At 39.3% G+C, this 24,185-nt stretch overlaps 1 protein-coding gene across 2 annotated transcripts in view; it reads right to left on the reverse strand.

Annotated features, from left to right (window-relative positions):
• Nucleotides 1-7,438: 7,438 nt before the first annotated feature.
• The window catches only part of LOC119745591 (homeobox protein Meis1-like), a 65,104-nt gene continuing 48,357 nt past the window's right edge, over nt 7,439-24,185 (reverse strand). The window contains exons 11-12 of one of the 2 annotated variants that reach the window (XM_038222067.1): nt 23,059-23,214; nt 8,419-8,531 (exon numbers count right to left, since the gene is read on the reverse strand). In XM_038222067.1, coding sequence (XP_038077995.1) covers nt 23,084-23,214 — 131 coding nt within the window. In that variant the 3' untranslated portion in view covers nt 8,419-8,531; nt 23,059-23,083. Of the gene's footprint in view, nt 8,532-23,058; nt 23,215-24,185 lie in introns of both variants that reach the window. The other variant, XM_038222066.1, reaches the window with a different exon arrangement.

The following is a 24,185-nucleotide window of genomic DNA, read 5'->3' on the forward strand; positions in this document are numbered from 1 at the left end:
ACAGTAAGTTGGCGCGGACATCCTGGAACTTCTGAAATATCCTTATCTCATAAAAGACCCATTTTCATGAAACTCAATGGTTCTTGAGTCTGGAGTGCTGAATGGTAACACAAAGCAACAGGTGAAAACACAGATGTTTTCATCAACTCAACTGACCATGACGTAAATGCCGCACCATCCTATAGTATTAGTAACCATGTATATAATGTGAAATGTATTGTTTTGAAGAAACATGCAATATATGTATATCTAGACAGTGCCAAGGCAATGGCACGTAAATTCAGTGGTTGCTATTCTTAAAAAAAAAAAGTTCCTAAGACCAGTGAGGAAACTGTTAATTCAGCAGTGTTTCACAAGACATAATTTCACTAGATTTGTGAAAGTAAACTACCTTAAATTTAAAAAAAAATTTCGTTGATTTGTGTTCAAGCATTTTATTTTTTTTTAGAAATGGGCACAGTATTATTAAGTTCGAAGTTCAGTTCAAGTGATATTTCAATATTAATTTATTGATTATCGAAGTTTGTATATCCAGTGATAAACTAGAAAGTGGCATCTCACTACCAAAACAACCACTAAAATAATTGTCACATCTTCGATATAGTTACTTATACTTTAAATGATTATTTTTGCAGCATTTTAAAGCTAATTAATATGAAAAAAATGTTTCGAAAGCTGCAAATTACATTATTGCTTTTGAAAATAAACAAAAAAAACCCCAGTCTTCAACACATTTTAACCGATTTCAAATGTTGAGTTTGAAGATACGCATGATCAGTGTTGAAAAATTCCAACCAAATTATGTACAGAGGAAATCAATCTTTAACAGCTTTAATAAATGAGAAGTTATCAGTAAAATGATTTGACTGCACTGTGATTATTACCGTGTATTCTGGTGATGAGACCAAGGAATCCTAAAAAAATAGTTTGTTTGGACTGCAATGCCCAGAGAATTCGCATCAGATAACGGGAGAAAAACAAATTAAAGAAGAGAAGTAAAAAATGCTGAATGCTGCATGCACACCTCTGAGTAAGATTCGAACCCGGGCCCACAAAAGGCAAGTCAGGTTGTGTAACCATGTAGGTTTGAGCAGGAATTATGGTTGACCATAATACGTCAGTGAAGGGCAAAACCCAATATTGAATTTACATCGCTCTGACACAAAATTCCATCTTATGAATAGTTTGGTTGCGGTACCCGCTGCTACATCAGATTCGAACCATCCAGCCGACCCCAGCAAGCTCGGTGGTCAAGTGGTAAAATGTCTGGGCTAGAAAGCAGGATCCTGAAGATGCTTATTACTTACAGAAAGTTTATCTCCATTGGACAAAGCGCTTTGTAATGATCACTCATATTCCCTACTTCTGTTCATGAATGAATGCAAATATTTTCCTACAGGTAGGGCGTGGACATCCAGAATTTTTTTACATTGGCTTATCTAGCTCCCAGACCTATGTTCTTGAAACTCAATGGTTCTTGAGTCTGGAGTGCTGAATGGTAACACATAGCAACCGATGAAAACTGGTGTGCAAATAAATAGATGTTTTCTTTGGATGATGTCACTCGGCCACCATCTACCAACCAATCTAAGCCACTATCACTGTACATGCATGAAGGCCCCCTTCAATGGCGAAAGCATTGTCCCAGCTTTTGATCCTTGTTGATTTTTACAATGGATGGCACAGTAACTTTGCCACTGAAGGGGTCCTAGTGAATGTAAAGTGTAGTTCACATCAAAACGGTTGTGATAATGCTCACCTTTATTTGGTGTCAAACTCTCCACACGAAACAGTCTACAAATTTGTAAAGATTCGGCAATAATTTTTTGTTGTGATATTGGGGACAAAATGTACAGCCTAGGGGACTTTAATGGTGAACATTTGAGCACAGGCACACACACAAAAACACACAAGTTATTGGAAAAGTATACCATATATTTACTGATGATAAGTGATTAAGGACTCGAGTCCATTTTTTTTTACTCGTGACTCGGCTCGGACTCGTGGCCTTTTGGACTCGGCTTGGCTCGGACTCGGCTAGTGGCTGGCTCGGACTACCTGTTGGACTCAAATCGAGTCCACTTAATAAAAACTGTTTGAAAAAACCTTTAAATTGTTTTTAACGGTCCTGCATCTGTTGTCTGGTTACGTTTAACTCTTGCCAGGGACAATTTCTTTTAGATGCCTAAATAGGCGGTAGAATACTCGCAAGAGACCGATTGGACAGTCACTGTATTCTCAGTGTACTTGTGTACAGGCAATGCAGTCACTGGGTGGACCTCTGAACAAAAGATGTTCACACAGTGCAGGTACTGGTAGTGAAGACGTTGTGTGGACTTGCCCACGTCCACACAAGGTTTCCCCCTCTCTGAAAAACACTTTTAGAGGCATTTTTTGTCGCAAAATGAAGAGGAACAACTCGAGGAAATCATGATCAAAAGCTTGGGTTGAAAGAGTGTTAACAGTGCGAGTAAAATGATTTGTTTCTCAAATTTTTCTTGACACGAAAACATACAGACTGGAATCTGTATCCTTGTGGAGTCATTTCTTTGTTCTCGTGTACTAAAGTTTTCGAGTTTGAAAGTGTAGTTTCAAAATGCTCCTACGTGTAGTTCAACCAGAATTAATTTCCTGGGCTGAAATTCGGACTTAATATCACTTACATAAAATACTTCAATTTGCGACTGATTAACACACCTTGGAAATTCCTAGTTTTTGAGTAAAATCCATATATCTATTTCGTTATAACCTTGTGGAGACGTATTCATCTAAAGAAATTGCCCTGTGGAGACGTACTCAGTCTTTTGTTCCCTATTATACCCATGTCTCCTTTCACGACTGACTTAGTCTAGGCTCAGACTTCACAACTTGGACTCTGACTTGGCTCGAGTTAGCTCGGTTCAGACGAGGTGGACTCGACTACATCATTGCTGATGTTCCTTCCCTGAACTTGATGATGACCTCCTCCTTACAGAAAGAGTGATGGATTCATCGACATGGCACAAATACATTCCAGAGAGGCACGAAGGTTTCTGTTAAATAACAGTTTATTGTATATCACTGGTAAGAGTTACAGCTTGTCAGCTTCTATACACTAGCATCCAAAGCTATAACACATGACAAAAAAGTGACAAAAGAAGCCAGAGAAAACAACAAAACACAAAAATAAAATACAAGCAGAAGTATACATGCTACATGTAGCTTTAAGAAAAAAAAACACTTCAGAAAAGTTTTGGCGGGGCAAAACAAAAAAATAAATAAATGAACAAATTTAAAAACGAGTGGCAAAAAAGTGTTACATTAGAATAACTAACAATGTACATATCTTTCTACAAGACAGAACAGGAAAAACACCACAGATTAAATCACTCTAAATCCAAACAACTTCAGTTAAACGACCTTTTTTTTTTCAGTTCAAATACAACTGAAAATTACATTCTTTTAAAATTTGTTTAAATAAGGAAAGTTTTCACAAATGTTTAGAAATTAAGTTCCTGTGTTACACGTACTTAAGTAATCACTATATAAGAGGATGTTCTACATGTTAAACATTCTGGCAGCAGGGGGTGATATGAAATAATGAAAATACAGGGTTATTTTTGAAATGTTTGAGATGTTTTTGGCAAATCAGTTATTTTGGCTTGGTCTGGGAAACAACTTCTCTGATATAATTGAAAGCTATAAAGCAGCACTGGAGTGCATCCAAACCCCCCCCCCCCCAAAAAAAAATTCTTAAAATTCATTAAATTTCAAAATGACATTAAACCAGATGAGAATCTAAGCAAAGTGAAAAGTTGTATAACTTGAACCCAAAAGGGTAAGCTTTTTACATTAAGGGGCAGACCCACCCCTCCCCCTTTCCTTCAATCTCAGCATCCAGCTATGTTCATCTGCAAAGCTTTTGCAATAACTGTTAACATTTGATTTGTGTGCATTTCATACATTTGACCACATTTGACCCAGCTTCCGTGGTCACCTGACCAAAAGTTGTGATCTCATTGGTCAATGCAAACTGTCTGACTGACAGGAAGGGTCCATTTTAGAAAGGTGGTGTCAAAAAATGCCCTAGAGATCAATAATATCAACAGAAAAAAAACAACCCAAAACAAAAAAGAAATCATTAGGGTTTTGAATTAACAAGAACTGCTGATGAAAGTAGAGGGGGAAAAAAATGCAAGTTAGTGGATTCTGTCCCTAACCAAACCTGGCTCTTTTCAGGTTTAAATAAAAAATAAATAAAAAAACCTTCATCAATCCATGAAGAATTACAATGTATTTCATCACTTCATGGATCCTGATGATATAAGTATAAGAGGTAGAAACACACAACTGCTTGTTCACACCCTAAAAACAAATCTCACCAACTTTTAATAAAAACCAATATCTGTCCAATTAAGAAAGCAAAACTTAAGGATTCTGCTAGAATTCCATTCAATTAAACTCTTGGGGTATTGTGTACTTTTCCGTTTTTTATCATATTTTTTAAACTATGATACTGTGGTTTTTTTTTTAACTTCAAAATTGCTGATATTTTATTAATAAATGTGCACAAACTCTTTTGATAACATACTGAAAACACTCTGCAATCGTAAAAAAAAAAATTGAATACATATGTAGCATTTACCATTGTAAACTTCTTCAGATTTTCTGATACAGCATTCCACTTTTCCCGCCTTTCTTTGCCTAATTTTACAATTATCTGCGTAAAATGGGAAAAATCCCATTGAATACGACAATTAGATTCTATATCAATACACACCAAAGCAACCTGATAATGCATCGCTCAGTGCATTCGCCTCTAACAGTTCCAGATTCATACTTTACCCTACAAACAGAAGTATTCCCTAACCCCAGGCCATTTTCTCAAAACACGATCAGAAATTCTTATAATTGGGCATTTTTTTCACAGACTGATTAATGCTATTAACCTATCGCGGTAGAATCGCGTCAACGCAGCTTGTGGAATATTGCCCAATTACATGATATACAAATGGATGCGGAATGCGCACAATCTGAGACAAACAAAACTTAACTTACAAAATTCCATAGGGTTGTCTAAAGGGGCGTGGTTAAGGTCAATTGGACTTGAGAAATGCATGTGCCAAACTGCTAATGAGCTCCGTGCATAAGTACCCCCTCAACGGTAAAAAAGGGAGAGTTTGGGGAGACCACTGGGAGAGACATTCAAACACATTGCCCACAACGCATAACACTCATGCAAAGACCAATAGCTTTGTTCACATTCAGAATGAAATAAGTCGTACGCACTTCACGCCATGTGTGCGAGAAACCAGTACATGCACTTGGTGTGTGTCATCTACATGTACTGGACTCTCGAAAGTGGTCTAGAAGCGCCCTCTCTTGTTCGCACATGGAGCCAATCAGGACGAGTTCAGGTAATTTATGTCAAAATTCACTTCTTCAAACCCTACCCTCACAAAGGGTAGGGTGAATGACACAAAGCACATCAACACATTTCATTCACTCATTCCTCTGAAGTTAAGACTTCACAAAGTGCACTTACAACTCAGTAACCAACCCAGTGTCCGATACTCTGTAACTTGTTTGATTTGGCATTTTCTGGAGTTTTTTGGCAACCGTAACAGCAGAAACAAATCACTTTCCTAACTTAGCCACGCATGAACCAGAGGAAAGCAACCTGGCCCCAATTTCGTGTCTATGCCTACGACAGAATTCTCCACCTTTTGATGACCATCTCGTTCTTACACCCTACCACAGAAATTCTGTACTAACCCTGTAGGCAAAGATTGCTTACTTATGCAATGTATGCATATGCATACACCGAAATTCCTTGTTAACCATTCAAAATGTGCTAACCAATAGCGCAGAATTTTCCAGTGCGGTTAGCAAAAATGCTCTGCTTAAGGTAAGCAGTCGTAAAATTTTAGAGTCTTGTCTCGACAGATAATGCAGAGATGAGATGTAATTTTAAAATTGATGCCCACTGATGCAGCGACATAATGACATAACAGACTTTATGTCACTGTATTTCCCAGGAATATGTTGGAAATGGGGACCTAAAAAATAAATATGAACACAATTCTATCATTGTAATTTTGTTCTAATTTGATAAATTTTGATGAGTAGTTGCCTAGGAATACCGAAGTTGGTGATCAAGTCCGACAAGAACAGAATCTGAGAAATCATGAGAAAGGGCAAGAACAGCTGTCCACACTTATATGTCCAAATATTGGGGTCAACTACAACCCTAATGTCGATATATATTATAACGAAACAATCTACTTTAAAAAAATGCTGTGTCCTTTTTTTTATCCATACACTGGATATTAATAACAAATAATTTTTTCTTGTTTTTTTTTTCGTTATTTTTTTTAAATACACACTCATACAAATGGACTATGTATGTACACCAAAATAAAACCCTTTTAAGTTCTACAAGCACCAAAAACTTTGGTTACCGTTGCTAAAAAATAATTCGATGGAAAACTGAACACGTACTTTTAAAATGCTGATGACATTTTGGCCTTTTGTGATCGATGCGTCGACTGTATGCCAGAAAATATATTGCACTCTCAAACGCACAAACCGTCAACAATAACGTTTGCACATTTAAGACAGATTAATAATACCTAAAGACTGAATTTCCTTGTTGGACTAAAATTTTTCATGATGAATATTGTTGCTTGAAGTGAATTTCAAAATCACAAACGGGATAAGTCATTAAGAAATGTTAAATAAAACAAATTTATGCGAAAACAGGTGGGCAGCATACGTTTAAAAGTTACACAAACTAAGTTTACAGACCGTGTTAATTACAAGATGCACTAAGATCCTTAATTAATTAACACAGATTTTCAACTCTGTACAATGTTAAGTTATACCTTTTTTTTTGTCTTTCCAAGACAAAACCAATAAAATAACGACACGAAAATGGCACAAAAACACTTCAGTACGTACAAGATAAAACACAAGATCTATGAGTCTAAATCTTAATATCACCCCAACGAGCACTCTTAGAATAAAAAAAAGAAAGTGAAGAATGCATATTTACACAAAAGATGGGCCATATAACCGAGATATCCACACTACATCCAATTTGATTCGCAAATGTTAAAATGCGGATTTCTTCTATTTTAACAAATTTAAAATTTGCTGTAAGTCAAATGTTAATAAAAGTGGAAAAGTGGTTGGTGAGAACAATGTTCTGTAGTGCTCCGAGATCGATGTCTGAATCAGGCATTTTGGGTTTAAAGGTAGAGTAGATCATTTGCAGCTATCCAAAAAGTTACTGACAAAATTATTGTTGAAAAGCTTACTTGGTTTAAAGATAGTAATGACACTAAACTCCCTGCAAAATAATTCTTTCTGACATGCTGTCGTTTTGAAGAAAACAATAAAAGAAGGCAATTTCCAAATATGTGCCAAGTGATGCATTTTTGGAAATTTCCGTTAGTAGTCGGTTTGTAAATTCGGCGAAGCCGTGAATGGGTGCGTGCAAGCGTTGACACGACGCACACGGTTGCTATTATTCCAGTGCGCGACATCCCGTAGCTGTAATCGGCTAAATGAGAACATGTCCCGGACGCTGATTTCGGGCGCAATTCAAAACAAGACTCGGCAACTTTCAAATTGAAACTGAGATCCTACAATATCGTTTTCTCAGAATATACAGCATTCACAGAGCTCAAACTTCATCAAGCTAGTTGTTAAGCACCCGTCTTTAGATTTTGAGCACTTTTGTTGCTTCAAACGAAGCAAATGCACAAAATGATCTACCTACCTATAAGGCTTCGGTTTTGCCTCTGGCATACTGCAGTCACTATCCAAACACTTAGTCTGAACAAAGCCATTTTTTCCGCAGAATTTTCGCAGTATTTTTGCATGGCAAGAACACTAGAGGGTAAAATGTTGCAGATGTGTAAATATCTTCCAAGAATTTATCATTTTTTTCTTGAGATTCAAAACTGTGCACGCAGGTGGGCTGTGAAACAATTGACTTAGTTCAAAGGTGCAAAGTACCGTGAGATACCACAAAGAAGTTCAAAAACAATTACAATAGATTCAAAAGTGATACATTTGACAATATAACTTGTCGGTGGCAACTGTTGTGATTTTTTTTCCAGAGAGTGAAATTTGTCACATTTAGAAACATGCACTAAGAATGCACATACTGTACAAAATTTGTTCCGAGACCCATGGTATATGGTCGGTGAATGTGTGAAATCCAAGCCCAATTTCACCTACTGTTTTTTGTGCATTTAAAAACTTTTTAAATTTTTGTTTTTACGCTGTGACGGAGTCGTTGTGGTTAAGGAGACTAGGCGAGGACTGGCCGACCGTGCCGTGCGATCCCCCGTGCCCCGATGCATGATGGGACATCATCATGGAGTGCGGGTGGCCGGCTAGCATCATGGCCTGGGAGTGCATGGAGGGGTGGAGCTGGGTGGAGTGTGAATAGGAGGAGGAGCCACCGGAGGCAGGGGGCATGCCCATGCCCGAGATGGCTCCTGATTGGCCAATCATGTCGTTGCCGAGCATGCCTTGACCCCCTGCAGAGTAAAAATACAAGAAGAAAAAAATGGCAAATTAATGTCCAATCTCAAAACACAAGATAAACACTACCAACTGTATACACCAATCATGGAGCCAGTGGACAATAAGCCCCGCCCACCTTTGCTTGACTGAACTACTGTGGTCACCTGACTAAAAATCATGATCTAATTGGTCAATGCATGCTGTTTGATTGATCGGTAGGATGGGTCCATTCACTGTACACTCACATAGCCCCACCCCTAAGTACTGTGCATAACACTTGTTTTGTTACAATGGACCGATCCATTTAGCCCCGCCCACAGCACACATGGGAAACAACACGTGTGCTTCTTCAATGCCATACTGCATGTTCAAGCTGCGTGCATCATAACTGTGCATGCATGTCGGACTTCTGTGCATGCATGTTAGACAAATATTATGGCTGTTATAGATCAAGGCGGAGCTGAGTGGATCGGTCTGTTATTGCAAACAATAGATGACATAGAGCTTTCTATCATTACCGGGGGGGGGGGGGGGAGCTCTGGGAATTTACAAGGATTTCATGTCCAAATTTGTTAATGTTTACTGGCTAAGATAATTTTTAAATAATATTTCTTTATTTTATATGAGAGATGTTATGGTAAACGATCATAAAATTCTTCATGACTTCTGGATGAGGCATACAATGTTACAGGGCATTTTTAGCATTTCGGTTCCGGAAAAGCACAAGGAATAAACACGGGAAGAGGGATCCTGATGGAGTCCACAGGAAAATAGCGATTCAATTCCAATCCAAAATTTCCCTCACAACAGAAAGCATTTTGTGTGCTTCTACCAACAAATTATTTGTTGTTACTTTTTTAAACCATTGTAGCTAATCCTGTGCCATGTTTTAAATGGCAATCACTGAATAGAGTGGTCTGTTAAAATCGTCCTTTACTGACTCACTGTACAAGCCTTGTAACAGACTAATTTAGCGAACAAAATTAAAAGCCATTTTTGTGGTGGAACCACCTTTGAGCGCACACTGCATGCTTTCTTGAAGACAAGGCGCGCACCCATTTTGGTAACCTATCGGTGTACTACCAGAGTGCAAATTCGCACAAGCCTGGTTCCACCTCAGAAAATGGTTGCCGCCGAATTAGTTTATGCTCAGTGCTCTCTAAGAAATTGTCCGGAAAAAGTCACATGATTGCTCAAGAAAGACCCACATATCCCACTTATTGAAAATCTCCCAGAACCCAAAAGTTTCATCAAGACAAAAAGTTGTCTTTACTCCAAACAGTGGCAAGTGCTGAAAAAGTTTAAACAACAACATTTTCAAATGAAATACAGAATTGTTTATCATACAAGTTGTAGAGAATGCACAACATTATGATGTATACATTGTGATACCATTTCCCCCGGTCAGCAAGCATAAAAACCTATCTTCATGGAAATTTACAATTATTATTACAATTGTACACATACATTTATGTATGCTAAACCAATCACACATGCAAGACAACACAATCAGGGTGCCCAACTACTTTGAAAATCAGGAAAAACCTTGAAAATGAGTTTCCATAATTCCACTTGGGGAAAACTCTGGGAAGTTGGGAAAAACGCAAAAACTCAGAGAAAAGTCAGGGAATTGACAGTGACCCAGAATAAAAAGATTTTGGCCAGTTTGGTATATGCGCGTCTTGTGCCATGTGTCCATGTTGGGTCCAGTGACAGACTGGCTATGGTGGCTTTTCAGTGTTTATGCAATGTGAATATCATCAGTATCTTAGTTGCTTTGCTGCTCTTGACTTCTCAGCAACCTCGTTAAAGTGAAAATATCTCTCACAGATTCTGAATATTTCTTATGGAAATATCAGGAAAAACTCAGGGAAGTCTGTTTTCATGAAATGTTGGGAATCCTGACAATACAACAACCAATTCTGATCAGAAACGTGGCCGCCAATGATACGACAAACAAAAAGTACTAAAAAATATTTTAACAATTCACAACAGAAATGCATCAACGGCCACCAAACACCACTGGATGCACCAACCCAAAATCTATGACAAATAAAAAATGTGTACTGCAATTATCTGAAAACAGTGTAGTATTTTTAATAAGTTTCAACCTAGATGGTTAAACATTTTTACCAATGCATGATACAAATTTAGCATGCATTGAAACAAAAGGAATGATTGATGAAGGTAGGCCTACATATTATATAACAGGGTCATTAAGGTTCCCGAATGCTCAATCAAAATCTATCAATTCGAACTATTACTTCCTCCAAAACGCCAAATATAAATATACCATAGGAATTATGGAACATGCCCCAGTTCCATTGGTCTAGTTCCTCAAATATCACAGTATGAAAATCCACACTTCCCCGAGTGAGTCACCCGACCAGGGCAATTGGTCAGACACTGACCTAAATTAAGTGGCTACGGCTTGTACTAACGCACACGTCTATGGCAAGTGGTTTCAGCCGTTCCCATAGGCACACATGTAATTGTAAGCCACAGCCGTAGTCTAGATATCAGATGTGAATGAACCCACGTATAGCTGGGTTGTGGTTTCTTAATGCCCACCCCCCCCCCCCCCCCCCCCCCCCCCCCCCCCCCCCCCCCCCCCCCCCCCCCCCCCCCCCCCCCCGTCTAACTCCAACAAGATGACAGCGGGAAAATGAACACATCAGGACATCCCCTTAAACAATCCCTGATGGATGGGCACCGCCGAATCCAGATCCAAGTTAGGAAGGGAGCGCAGGGGGAATATAAACTTAAAAGACTGAAATTGATGGGCGACCAACAAAAAAAAAATACACGGAAGGATGATTAAGCTCAGGGAATGATGGAGTTGAAATTGAAGGGGCTCGTAATTGGAATCCCGGATGGGAGAATCCAGAGACTTGACTTGGCTTGCCGGGGATGATTTTCTGAGCCTTCCATCATGATCACGTCCCGACATCATTTCACGTCAAGTAGCTTCCTCGGCTGATCAGGACGACGACTCGTGGACATGAATGATGCCAAGGAATTCTCCACGAGTCCCTTTAACCACTGTAGTCTTGGTTTCAAGACTAGGTTTGGTTTTTTGTTCCCCAAATGCAGGCAGTCTGGATCCCAGGCAGGTGTGGTCAAAGCTGCTGCTGCAGTGGTAGAGGGCGCTATCAACCAGACCAATCAAATCCGATCTTGGGAACTTTGGCACTAGGATCCAAGAAATGCAAGCATAGCTCATGCATGCTATATATTCAAGCTAAATGCCTGCAGCTGATTTTCACGAAACTTTACGCAACTCGGCTTGCACTACAATTTATTGCGTAAGCTGCGCAACATTTCACGCTGCGCAACATTTCACTTATGACACATTTCACGTAAGTCTCATAGTGCGTTAGTCCACGACTTGCGCAATAAATTATGGTCTAACTTGCGCAATCATTTTAGGTAGAGTAAGTTGTGGCATAGCTCTATGGGCGTAGCGACTGAAAAAAAATGACCTATTTTACCAGTAAATCGTGATCGCCGTGGAGCCTGATATTGCATAACGTATCAGGGTTGATACAAGATACTCACAGCTTCTTTTTTGAAGTGTTGAATTTCTATTTTACTAGAGAGAGAATTTTTAGAGTTGCCGCACGAATCCGAAAAAAGTCGGACAAAACAATTGTCAAAATGGAGGGCTGAGGTATTTCAATGACTGTTTCATGAATGAAAAAAAAATCATACACAAACAGCCGTTGTAAATGCTGTTATTATCCTTGTCCAAGATTTTAGATTATTTAAAACGTTGTGCAGCTACACCAAATTTTGTGAAATCGATCGTATGTTTATTGTGCAGCTGCGCAACAAATTTGCTATGCAGTTTTTCGTGATATCGGCTGCTGGTGTTTCTTCGGTACCTGTGCCAAAATTCCCAACACTGGGTTTGATTCATCTTGTTGATAGAGCGCCCTCTATGACCGCAGTGGCTTGACCACGCCTGTTGGGGACCAGCTGCATGAGCAGAATCAAAATCAAAATCCAGTCTCGATCAAAGACTAGAAACCTCAACAACTTAGGCCAACAATTTCCACCACATAATAACGCTGCAGGCTGTTTTGGGTTATTCTACCTGGCTGATGACGGATGTTAATTCCAACGTAAATATGGCTGGAGAAGTCTGTTGAAATACAATAAATGACTCAAAAGTGAAGTAGCTTTGGAAGCAAAACTGCTGCGCTAACTTCCTCCAAGCCACAGAGAAAGCCCTAAAGCAACCCAAGCTAAAACAAACCTAAGCAAGCTGAATCAGTTTGATAAGAACTTTGCACCAATACTTTTATGGCTGTCCTCTATCAGACCGTGATAGCCAGCCCTTGTTACTTAAAACAGGATAGACTGTTCTCGAGAAAAGAAAGAAAAAAAAAAAGGTTTCGTGTGGACTAGGAGGCCTAAGTAGGCCACAGAGTGAAGCTATTTGCGATGCTTCCCTTACGCTAATGTGATCCCGGACCCCGGAGCACAACAAGTTCATTAGTCCACTTCCCCCCTTAACCAAGCCAGGGGGTCTCCTAATGTGTAGCGGTAATCCTTAGGATTAACCTACCTCAGGTTGTAGTTTTACAGTTTTTGTTTCAAAAAAAAAAAAAATTGGAGGCCTTAAGTTCACCTGTACTAGACGTCAATTCCCTGTAGTGTATTGGGTATCTAGTCCTGGTTGCGGGCTAAGTATTAGCCTCCTGAGTCAATATTTGTAAAAATTACGAGACGGGAGTAACATCGCGGTATCATATTTCATCCTAGACATCTGAACCTCTATAACAAGAAGTGCACCGTTTTGGCCATGTGGGACAACTTGCGATACTTTTGGCTTACTATACTGATACTGGCAACTAAAAGCAGCATGGAGTTTAGTAGTCAGAACATGGATAATGATGTCCTTTATCAAAAGGCACGTGTTGCCACGACCCACAAATATTCATGAACAAAATGGCCGACACTGAATCACGCAGCTGCATTGCAGAAACATCTCTCGGAATAAAAACACAAATTCCACCACACACTCTCCTTTGATAACAAATGAAGCAATCACAGAAGCACTGAGTTCGAACAAAGTCACGGTAAATAGCTTCTTCGTCAACAAGCACACAAAGATGTCATAGCACATTTGCCTGGCATTTCACGGTGATGTCAACAGAGGGGGCCCTACCAGTGGCCGAACAGCTGTTCCACTGAAACCAACCCATGCCTTCTGCAACTAGTTAGCTCTGAACGGCCTCGGGGCCCAGCAACATGACAGATTCATTTTGAGACTGCACTGACAGTGACGTCTCCATTTTCATTAAAGCCCGAGCAACTGTGTTTACTTTTAATATGCCGCTTGCCAGTCATCCGTTGGAGATCATAATTTGCAAACCTTGCTATCGTTTTTGTTTTGCAATCCAGACTCTTGACGTCTTAATGATGTAAACGACCGGGCAATAACGATCCTGGACCCTGGACGCTACTGGCTAATTTTGGCTACCTGTCTGACTTCAACCACTAAACTCCCGAGATTTCTGAAACCAGGGAATTCTTTTTCCTCCCATGATATTTAATAAACTGTCAATCATCATTACAAACATCAATGCATGAGCAATGGCGCAAGACACACAACAGCACAGGGATCAATCTCACTAAGGCACACATCTACGACATATATTAGGGGAAAAGACACAACTTCTTCATTACAAAACTTAGTTTTAGTGAGTTAGAACAACTGGCCCCTATCACTACAATGAAAGACCCCAGTCTGGTTTGTGGCAAAGTCTAAAGATGCCATACAGAGAAAATACACACAGGACTGGCTGAGGGAAAAACGAAGTAGGTACTGATTTCTCTATATCAGTGAAGTTGGTGGGTTTCCCCCTTCATGCTAACCATGGTCAATTCCTAACTCATCTCGACCAATTTTTTTCCAGGATTTTATCCTACTTTGTCAAAAAAACAAATCATTCTGTCCTCCTCTCCTTCAATCCAAATCTGGACTTAGGGGAGAAGAATGCTTACAGAAAAACCTGAAGAAAAAAAAATCTTGAAAAACAAAGTAACATGTAGGCTCATTTCTGCACAAATTTGGTCTTGTTGTCATTGAAATCCGAAATCTTTTTGAAACCTTTTAGTCCGTATAAATGCTTGTTAAATAAACAAGGGCAAGTTGATTTGCAACTGCTTTTGACCTAAACAAATTAACTTTTGCAATCACTGCAGTCATTATAAATTCATAATTTCAAAAATATCTTTTTTTGCTCCTTTCTCTAATATGACTTCTAAGCATTGTCGTCAGTCAAGGTGACCACTATGCACAAGGTTTGTACAACTCTTTACTGAAACCTCAGAGTAAATGGGGACACAAGACACTAGCAAAGGAAACACTAGAACATTACAAGGCAAATACCTTGTATCTACCAAGTTTCATAAACCATATCTCTATTCAACATGATACCTACTACCATGATACCCCTTTTCCATATCTCATGACTTAATTCTGGTAAAAAATTACGGATCAACTCTTCGAGGTTCCAACATTCTGGCCCAAGCTTTGTCGGGAAGAGAGAAAAAAACTTTGTCGGGAAGAGAGAAAAAAAACTGAATTCAACCTGCACCCACCAGAGGTACAGCTGTTATTGATGACGGGAGCAAATTTTCACGGATTGCCACGGATGAGTCAGGCGGCCAGCAACAGATGGTCTGTGTGTCGCCCATTAGCGAAGAAGAAACTGGTTTCTGTTGCCCGTCCATCAGAAAGGGCTCATCCGTCGATGGCGAATACCCTCAGACGTAACTGGTTCCCAACACTGTCACATATTTAAAACTCATGTAGCTTCCAGCTTGAGTACCAGTCCAGGACATTGACTCATAAACCTTAACCATTTTGCTCAATCTGGCAAGATCCGATGGAGAGATATCAAACGAAATCCAGCATTTGGAAAGACAAAGTCACCACCGTTTACTGTTTGTTATACAGTAAAATCTTGGTAAGTCAAACCTCAAGGGAATTTGACTTAAGCAGAGTTCTGAGTTAAGCAGGGTTGTATATCATTGTTATACTACTAGAGGCAATGGATTCTTCGTTTGACTTAACAGGTGTTTTGAGTTATCAGAGTTTGACATCAATATTTCACTGTATACATCTTTATTACAACATCTATAGGTCCTTATACCATACTTTCTCACAAAATTGGTATCACTGCATAATGACATTGATACTAAATGGCGTAGCCATGATTTCTTTTGGTGGCACCAGCATTGTATTGGGGGGACCAAGGGGGATCCACATTTGATGCTAGGGGGCTCTCTTTTACCTTTTTCTTATCTCTTTATTCATAATTATGTCATAAATCCATAGAGTGAAGGGAATTAGCATCAAGTTAAAAAGAATTCATCTACATTCTCATGCTGCCACCATTTCAGTCATGTTCCCTGTATCCAATAACAATACTGAATGATACTTTTTTGTGTGCAAAAAGGAAACAGACTATTTTTCCTTCCAGCCTCGCTTTGGTTATGTTGATTTGAATGGGAAAAAATCTAGATGGCCGCAACATGATAATGGTCTATAGCTTAATCCCCCCCCCCCTATGGTTTTATCAATCACAAAAGATCAAGTTGTCAGTGCACTGAATTATGCATTGGTATCAGTCGAAGCTAGTAAGCTGATTTGTTTTCAATTTCATTTTCTACTGTCTGCAAGTTACGAGTGACTCACACACTGAAGGTTGAATGGCAAGACATTAGCATAAGCGGCTTGCGCATACAAAATTGAAGGATCTCAAAATGATGTCTAAATTGCCTGATTTGTCTATCCTGTCTCGCTTGAGAATATTCTTAAGCTAAGGTTTTAGTATTGCCTGCTTGAAGTATCATAGGGGTAAGACTGTGAAAATATGAAAAATCCACAAAATAATCGGGAGAGTTTGAAGGTCACCGAGGGACCCAGGGCTGTGAGTGACCACTGATAAATATAGCTGAAAACAGCTGAAAAAAAGATGTAAAAAAGCTGAACTTTGGAAATCTCCTATACTTTTGTACACAGCCAAGTGAGGGAAAAAAGCTGAAATCCAAAACAAAAAAAGCTGAAATCAGCTTTAAAGCTGAGATTTCACACCCCTGAGACCCCAGAGCAACATAGGGTCTACATGTAGTATGTACATATGTTTGTATTTGACTAAATTAAGTTACCACTTTCAATATCCATTTCTTTAGTTCTATATTAAATGTCATAGGTAAGAACACCTTTATGGTTAAACTTAAGGTATTCCAGATTTCAAGAGGGATTCTTTTAAAAATCCTAAAATCAGGACAAATCCTGACAAATCTCACCCCTGCTATCCCAGTCTAAGAATGATTTTACAAATACAAACTTTATACAATGTATCTAAATTCCCCCTGCAAAAAAAAAGCCGCATAACAAAAGAGAGAACTGTTCAACGCTGCCATCAAACAAAATCAGCAAGCTGAACAATAACGTGACGATTCAGGAACAACATTTCTAAATGTACAATGTATGCACCAGAAATCAAAATTATGAAAAAAAATTAACAAAAACTGCTGCAAACTATGCTGACTCGATTCACCTAAAGCCTATAACTCAATAAATATTAGAGGTAATGTTTAATAAATATTAGAGGTTTTATGTTTCTATATTAGCAGGATTTTTATCAAAGGCAAATCCTCACCAGTTCATGACCTTCTTTGTTCCCATCAAATTGATTCTACAAATTTCTCATTTTTCTTGGCCCGATGCAGCATCCTTGGTTCCTTATTTAATCACAGGGATTACCAAATTAATTACCAGACTTCAAAGAATCTGCTGCAGATGTACCGGTTGATCCTCTGCCTTGATTGATAGGATAGAGCCCTGGGCCTGCATACGATATGTGACCCAACCTGACAAAAAACGAGTCGCAAGTCGCCACAGCTAATTTTGAGCCAGTACAAGCCCTGAAACAAATCTTGCACGCTGAAAATCAATAGGAACCGCCGACTGTTTTCAGCCCAAACTAACCATAGTCATTGAGATGTCAAAATGAGGGTTGTATCGAAAATGATGAACTAAGTAAGCTCTTTCAAATGCATATTAAAACTAATTACTGACAAAAATTCTTCAGCCTCACTTTGTTGACCCTTGAGGGAGAGGATGCGATCGGAGTGGGCATTGTCCTATCTGATGAGTAATTACAACCACCAATCAAATCAACCTCCTGAGGACGGACAGAGCACACTGTCCGAAACGTTGAGTTCTACTCTCAACCAACCACTGCTTTTCAGAACCACACTTCTTTCAAGAAGAGATATCTTTCCACATGGTGTTACCCGCCAATCTTATAATTTATCTCATCCGCCATGCAAAGCTTGAAGTCATATATAATCAAATCAAATTATTAATTAGTGGCTTGTTTATTACTTCTGATGACAAAACTACTTAATGACAGACAATTTTCCCAGTGGGATACCTATGGACACCTCTTCTTACTTTGAAGTTAGCAGAGATTGTGATGTTATGATGGGACGAGTGGGCCCCAAGCGATGAATCTTTGCGAAAGGAGAAAGTTCTGTGCTAAGAGTAAGTTTATTTTACAGGTTAGTGGGAATTTTTGGCTTGTGGATTCCTCTGTGTTTGCGCAGTTAGCTCAGATTTTCTGGAGCAGGTGTTTTAGACACGGAATGGTTATTGAAAGTACAGAATTCCATGGTTACGGAGCCAAGAAATGGACCCTGAATTGATACAACTCAATGATTCAAAATCAAACTTGGGTGTTGAGAGTCTCGTTTTGAGATCTGCTGTATTTCTAATCAACCTGAGTGACTTTGCCTTAGTGCTAGACTCAATGGGTCATGTCGGGGGCAGATTTTAAAAGTGACTAAAAGCCGTAAATACAAATGGTTAAATAACTTGTTTGTGCTTTGGACCACAACATAATTCAGCCTTTAACCCTCCTGCTATCTGAACATTCACAGACAGTCAAAATCTATCCTCTTCCCTGCCATGCCTTTTACACATGCTAGTCACCAACAGTCAGATCACATTTTAAGCAAGCACCGTGACTAGTCAAATTCAGTCAACAGGCAAAAACAGGCAAGTGGCAGGCAAAGCTGGCTTATCAATCATCCACAGTCAAAGCATAGCTGTGTCAAGTTACATAAACAGTCACAGCCAGTCAATCCTCCTTTGTGTAGGCTGGGAGCTCTTAACAGTTGAAAACAGTCACTTGATTGATTTTGACTGCAAGGACAACTTGGCACAGAATGTATGTTTGCATTGGAGGGTTAAATTAAAAATCTTCCTATATTTGTTTTCTTCTGAAATATCGAAAAATAGAATTAGCTGTTGCAAACTGCTTACCAACCAAAAGGACCTATGGTATAAATGCAAAAAAATAGTTAGTGGCCTGACGTTTCGACCCCAGCAGAGTCTTTCTCGAAGGCTAAATGACAAGACTATAAACATAAACAGGTACATGTATACATTACTGATGTAACAAAAGCAGTCAAGTGGAAATAGATGATGCAGAGGAAAATACACAGAGAAAGCAGGCGGCTGAACAGAAAGGAGGGTAACAAAAGGGAGGGGGATTGGGGGAAGGGGATGGTTGACCACAAGAGGTGGGGAACACAAAGGACAAAGTCAATGATGGGGAGAGATCTGAAATATCAATAGAATTGTCACAGATAACAACCGAATGGGCTCTTTTATGACCCCCTCAAGAAATGACGTCAAACTTGGACATTAACTCCATGCCTAATGGACGTCAACTTCATGTCACATTTATGTTTAAAAAATCAGTAAGCTACAGATTAATCACAATTCGAGGGGTGGGGGGGGGGGGAATCAACCAAATTGTCCTGTTTAGTTTTGTTATGGCTTCCAACGAGCATAGCCAAGCTCAATAAACCAAAAAACCACAGTTAAAAATGTGGAAATCCATCATCTTGCTGACAAGCAGTATGGATGAGTATTTCTCAATTTGTGTGTTCTAACGCCACTCGGGGAGTTCCTTGGATTTGCCAGAGACCTGCCCCTTCATCCATCATCCTGCCGACCGGATTATTTAATAATTCCTGAGATCCTTCATTTTCAGGAGTGGGAGATGCTCGGGCCTGGCTCAGAGAGGAATTTCTATGACTGGATGGAAAAACCCAGTTATGTCATTGAGAATGATGGCAAGAGGAAGTCAATGAACTCGTGGGATAATCAATGGTGCAAATATTTTTCAGCGGTTTGGGTTTGTTTTGGGATTTTTTTTTTAAAAGGGGGGGGGGGGGGATTAAGTACGCCGACAACACGTAGCGCATATAACCAATTTTCTTTTTGGCTTATAAGCGACGATCAAACACCCGCAACAGATTTTTCTTATGGCTGAATGACGACATGTAACCAGGTTTTATTCTATTATTTTGTTTCTTTGTGCACGAAACATGAGGATTAATTTTTCCAGCCTGCAAGGGGATGGAAAGCTGGAGTTTCCCCAAAAACATTAAAAAGCCGGAATTCTGGCTATAGCCAGAAAACTGCCATCCCTGCTGTTATTGTTCATGAAGATAAACGCAAATGTGCATTACTTGCCAATTCTGTCTCTAGCAAAACCTCATTAATAATAGCCTCCAAATCTCTTCAATACTTCATTTTCCTTCCAAAATTCCTGCGTTCTCGGCAGAACGGTGCATTTTTTCCCTACAAGATGGGGAGCTGGAGATAATTTAGACAGCTCGAGTGGTCAGGTTTGGGTAATAATGCGAGGATCCGCACCGATCCCTCGCAGCAAACTATTGATCAGCTGTCAGTCACAGCTTGCTGGTCCCCAGCCCAACACACTCGCCTTCATTAGAAGGCAGTGCGAAGTACCGGGCAAAACATCTCCATGCCTTGAACAAATATCAGCCTACAGCACGTTGAGTTTTGTCTTTATATCCCCCCCCCCAAAAAAAAACCCAAGGAATGAAAGGTTTTATCATCCAGTGGCAAGGTACAGCAATCAACAATGCCCAATAATCTGTGAATTTACCTATCTTTTAACAAATATTTCCGACAAAGCTTCGCCTCATAATATAGCGGTAATTTCTGATTTTATACCTTCTATGCTAACAACACAGAATGTGACATTTGTATAAAAAACAATGTTAGCATGAAAAATTAAAAATGCTGCTTCCAAGGAAAAAGAAAAAAATATAACAACAAATGGAGAAAAAAAAAAAATCTACGAAGGTACATGTATTGATTAATGGCATATACACCAATTGCAAATAAATAAAGGCATGACCATATTACGGTTGCAGCAACAACAAAAAAAGGGAAAAACACACATTTCACTATCACATCTAGAACTAAAAAACAACTTTGGTGATTCAGCAAAACCATGGAGGTACTTTCACATACAAAGTCTGATGAACCGTGCAAATTTGATAGTACACCATTAAATACACCAGGAATTAAAAGGGGAAGTAAAAATACGGTAGTATACGTCACAAATGCTGCCCCAAACAAATAAGAAACTTCTATTTTTGTTTTCATTTTTACTTGCTATCACAGAAAATAGCTTTGGTTTTGCCCACTTTCATTTAGTTCCTTGTGCAATATACATATTTGACCATAGTGTACCATCTTCCGAGATCAAAAGACATTTTTTTATGCACACTCTTAACATCCTTTTTCACTTCCAGGTAATTTTTTTGGGAGGATTTTTTTTTTTTAGGTGACAAGAATTGAATTTCTGGGGATATCACTTTGATGGTTACAATTAAAAATTTTAAAAATTTGAATAAATTATCAAGATTTGTATGTGATATTTTCGGTGCAGCTTGCAATGCATATAAGTTTTAACTCAATTTAGGGCACTTTGCGACCCATATTTGGCAGTCTTACTATAGTTAAAGTCTTTCAGATTCATGTTGTTTTGATAAATGTGAGGTGTTCTGGCAAAATGAGACAGAACTCAGCATAAGCAAAAAACGCACCCTAAAAAAACCCAGAACTGGGGTGATTTTTTATTATTTTCAGATAAATTCATATTTTTAATCTTTGATATGTCTACTACATATTTTCAAGATAAAAGATGAAAATTGTGAAATATAAGTGTTTTTAAGGAAAAACAAGTGGCATTTTTCATTTTACAAAACTAGTAACTTTAAAGGCCTGTTTCTCATTATTTTAATATTTTGACAGCGATAACTTGTCAATGGAATATCCGACTGAAGTGCAACAAACAGTTTTGTAAGGAGAATTTTATTCTCTTTCCTAATACCGCAAACCCCCAATTCGACCTCTGTCCCGTTCTGTCTCCTTTTGCCAGGACGCCTCACAAATTACTCAAATACGACACGTTTTAGAGAAATGCACAAAGCAAAGCAATGTCAAGGTGCTGTTCAGAACGGGTAAACCCACAAACAAGAATAACCTACAGCGTCAGACAGTTAAGTACAACGGCACAAGAATTTGAATGGCAGCACACAAAGTCTTGCACTTCATTTGTCAGCAGTTTTAGCCAGCTTAGTACACACGACAACCTGCAATTCTCAAGAGGTTGTGGGTTCGAGTCCCACCCAAGTAAGCCTGCAGATTTTGCTCCCAGGCCCTCAAGACAGCACTGGGTAGGCTAGACAGAGCTTACGAAATTAGGTCGGTGAAGGGCAAAAAAACAAAAAATTGAAAAATCAGTGACTGTATTATAACATGTACAAAAAGGAATCCTGGACACGCAAACACTGTACGCTCACTTTCTTTTGAAGGTAGGGTAAATCATTTGTCACTTGTGCATTTTTTTCGTTTGAAGTAACAAAAGTGCTCAAAATCTAAAGACGGGTGCTTATCAACTAACCTGATGAAGTTTTAGCTCAGGAAATGCGGTATATTCCGAGAAATCAATATTCTAGGATCTCGATTTCAATTCAAAAGTGGCCGAGTCATATTTTGAATTGCACCCGAAATCAGCATCTGGGACACATTCTCATTCAGCTGATTGCAGCTACGTGATGTCACGCACTGAATTGAAGAATAATAACAACCGCGCATGTGTGTCATAAAAATGCTGTATTGCAAACCAAGTACTAACGGAAATTTCCAAAAATGTGTCACTTCAAGTGACACATCTTTGGAAATGGCCTTCTTGTATTGTTTTTTTTTCCCAAAATGACAGCATGCCAGAAGGAATAATTTCACAGGGAGTTTAGTGCCATTACTATCTTTAAACCAAGTAAGCTTGTCAACAATAATTTTGTCAGTAACTTTTTTGGGGTAGCTGCAAATGATCTACTCTACCTTTAATACCTTTAACAATGCAGGCTGGCTGTCAGTAGGTTATGTTTGTGGCTAAACCCTTTCTGAATTTCCAGTTCAAAGAGTGCCGCACTACTACATGTACATCTACACCACATCTAATGAGCTCAGATGAAACATTTTTCCCCCCTAAATGCATTACACACAATCCTGATGCTCACTAAAAAAAAAAAAAATGACAACACTACATGTATTATACTGCACCAATGCCACACTCTACCACAAATACACAGAGAAAAGAAATGAGAGATTGACGGTGAATTAACCTTTGTTTTTCGTGTTTTTTGGTTCTCAATACAGATGGTGATCCGAGTAATCCCCAGGGGGTGGGGGCCGTAGGTGCATCTGTTGAGTGTCCATCACGAACCCCCCCATTGGTTGGCTATCGGGGCTATAGGCGGAGCCGCCAGACATTCCCGGAACTGTAGAAATGGAAAACAAAAACAGAAACCGCCCCAAATCCCCCCGAGAAAGCCAGCTCGTTACATATACTCAAGACTTTTTGGTTTTTGAAAAAAAAATTCAAAATTACATGTACAGTAACTTACATCAAAGACAACAGGACAAACATGTTGAGTTCAAATTGTTACAGTACAAATCACTTGTTGACACATTACTTCCTGTATCATCCAAATCTGGCAGTTGTTTCATCAGGCAACAAATACATTGTAATACAATACAATACAATGTAATACAATACAATACAACGTAGCACTGGTGCTTGGTTACAGAGTCTACAAAGTAAGGGTTCAGCTACCTTCGTATACCTTTTATCCTTATGGAGTAAATAGAGACTGAAGTTGACACTAGACCTCCTTACATGCACTCATTATCAAAATTCCATAGTAGAAATGGGGCATTAACCCCCCCCCCCCCCCCCCCCCCCCCCCCCCCCCGGGCTCACAGACCTGACGAATTGGACAGGTAATGACTCGTTGCCCCCTTTTTCTCCCCCCCCCCCCCCCCCACCAATTCTGACACTGTTTCTATGCTTCAGTCTCCTCCCCCTAATAAACCAGAAAACGAATACAGTTTAAGTTCATATCACACTCGAAGGGCCCATTTTTCATGGCTCCTTTCAGTAACAGAAGTCTGTGCTAGCGGACATTTTTCCTTGCAAACACTGTTAGTGCAGAAATGTTTTTCTGCTAACCATTTGGGCACAATTTCCTCCATTAGGGGACTGACGCATGCATGCAGCGCCAAAATGTACTGTGCTAACAGAACAAGCAGAGAAATTCTGCGCTGACCCTGTAAACACAAAATCCATTTTTGAGAAGAGTCCTTACTTGCCCGAGTAATACACTGTCAGCTTAGAATTAGTTGCTATTTAATTCAGAGATATTTCAGAGCCATGAAATTAGACCCAGTTCTCATCACAAAGTTACATCCC

This window comes from Patiria miniata, unplaced genomic scaffold, assembly GCF_015706575.1.
Source record: "Patiria miniata isolate m_02_andy unplaced genomic scaffold, ASM1570657v1 HiC_scaffold_7, whole genome shotgun sequence".
NCBI classification, from domain to species: domain Eukaryota; kingdom Metazoa; phylum Echinodermata; class Asteroidea; order Valvatida; family Asterinidae; genus Patiria; species Patiria miniata.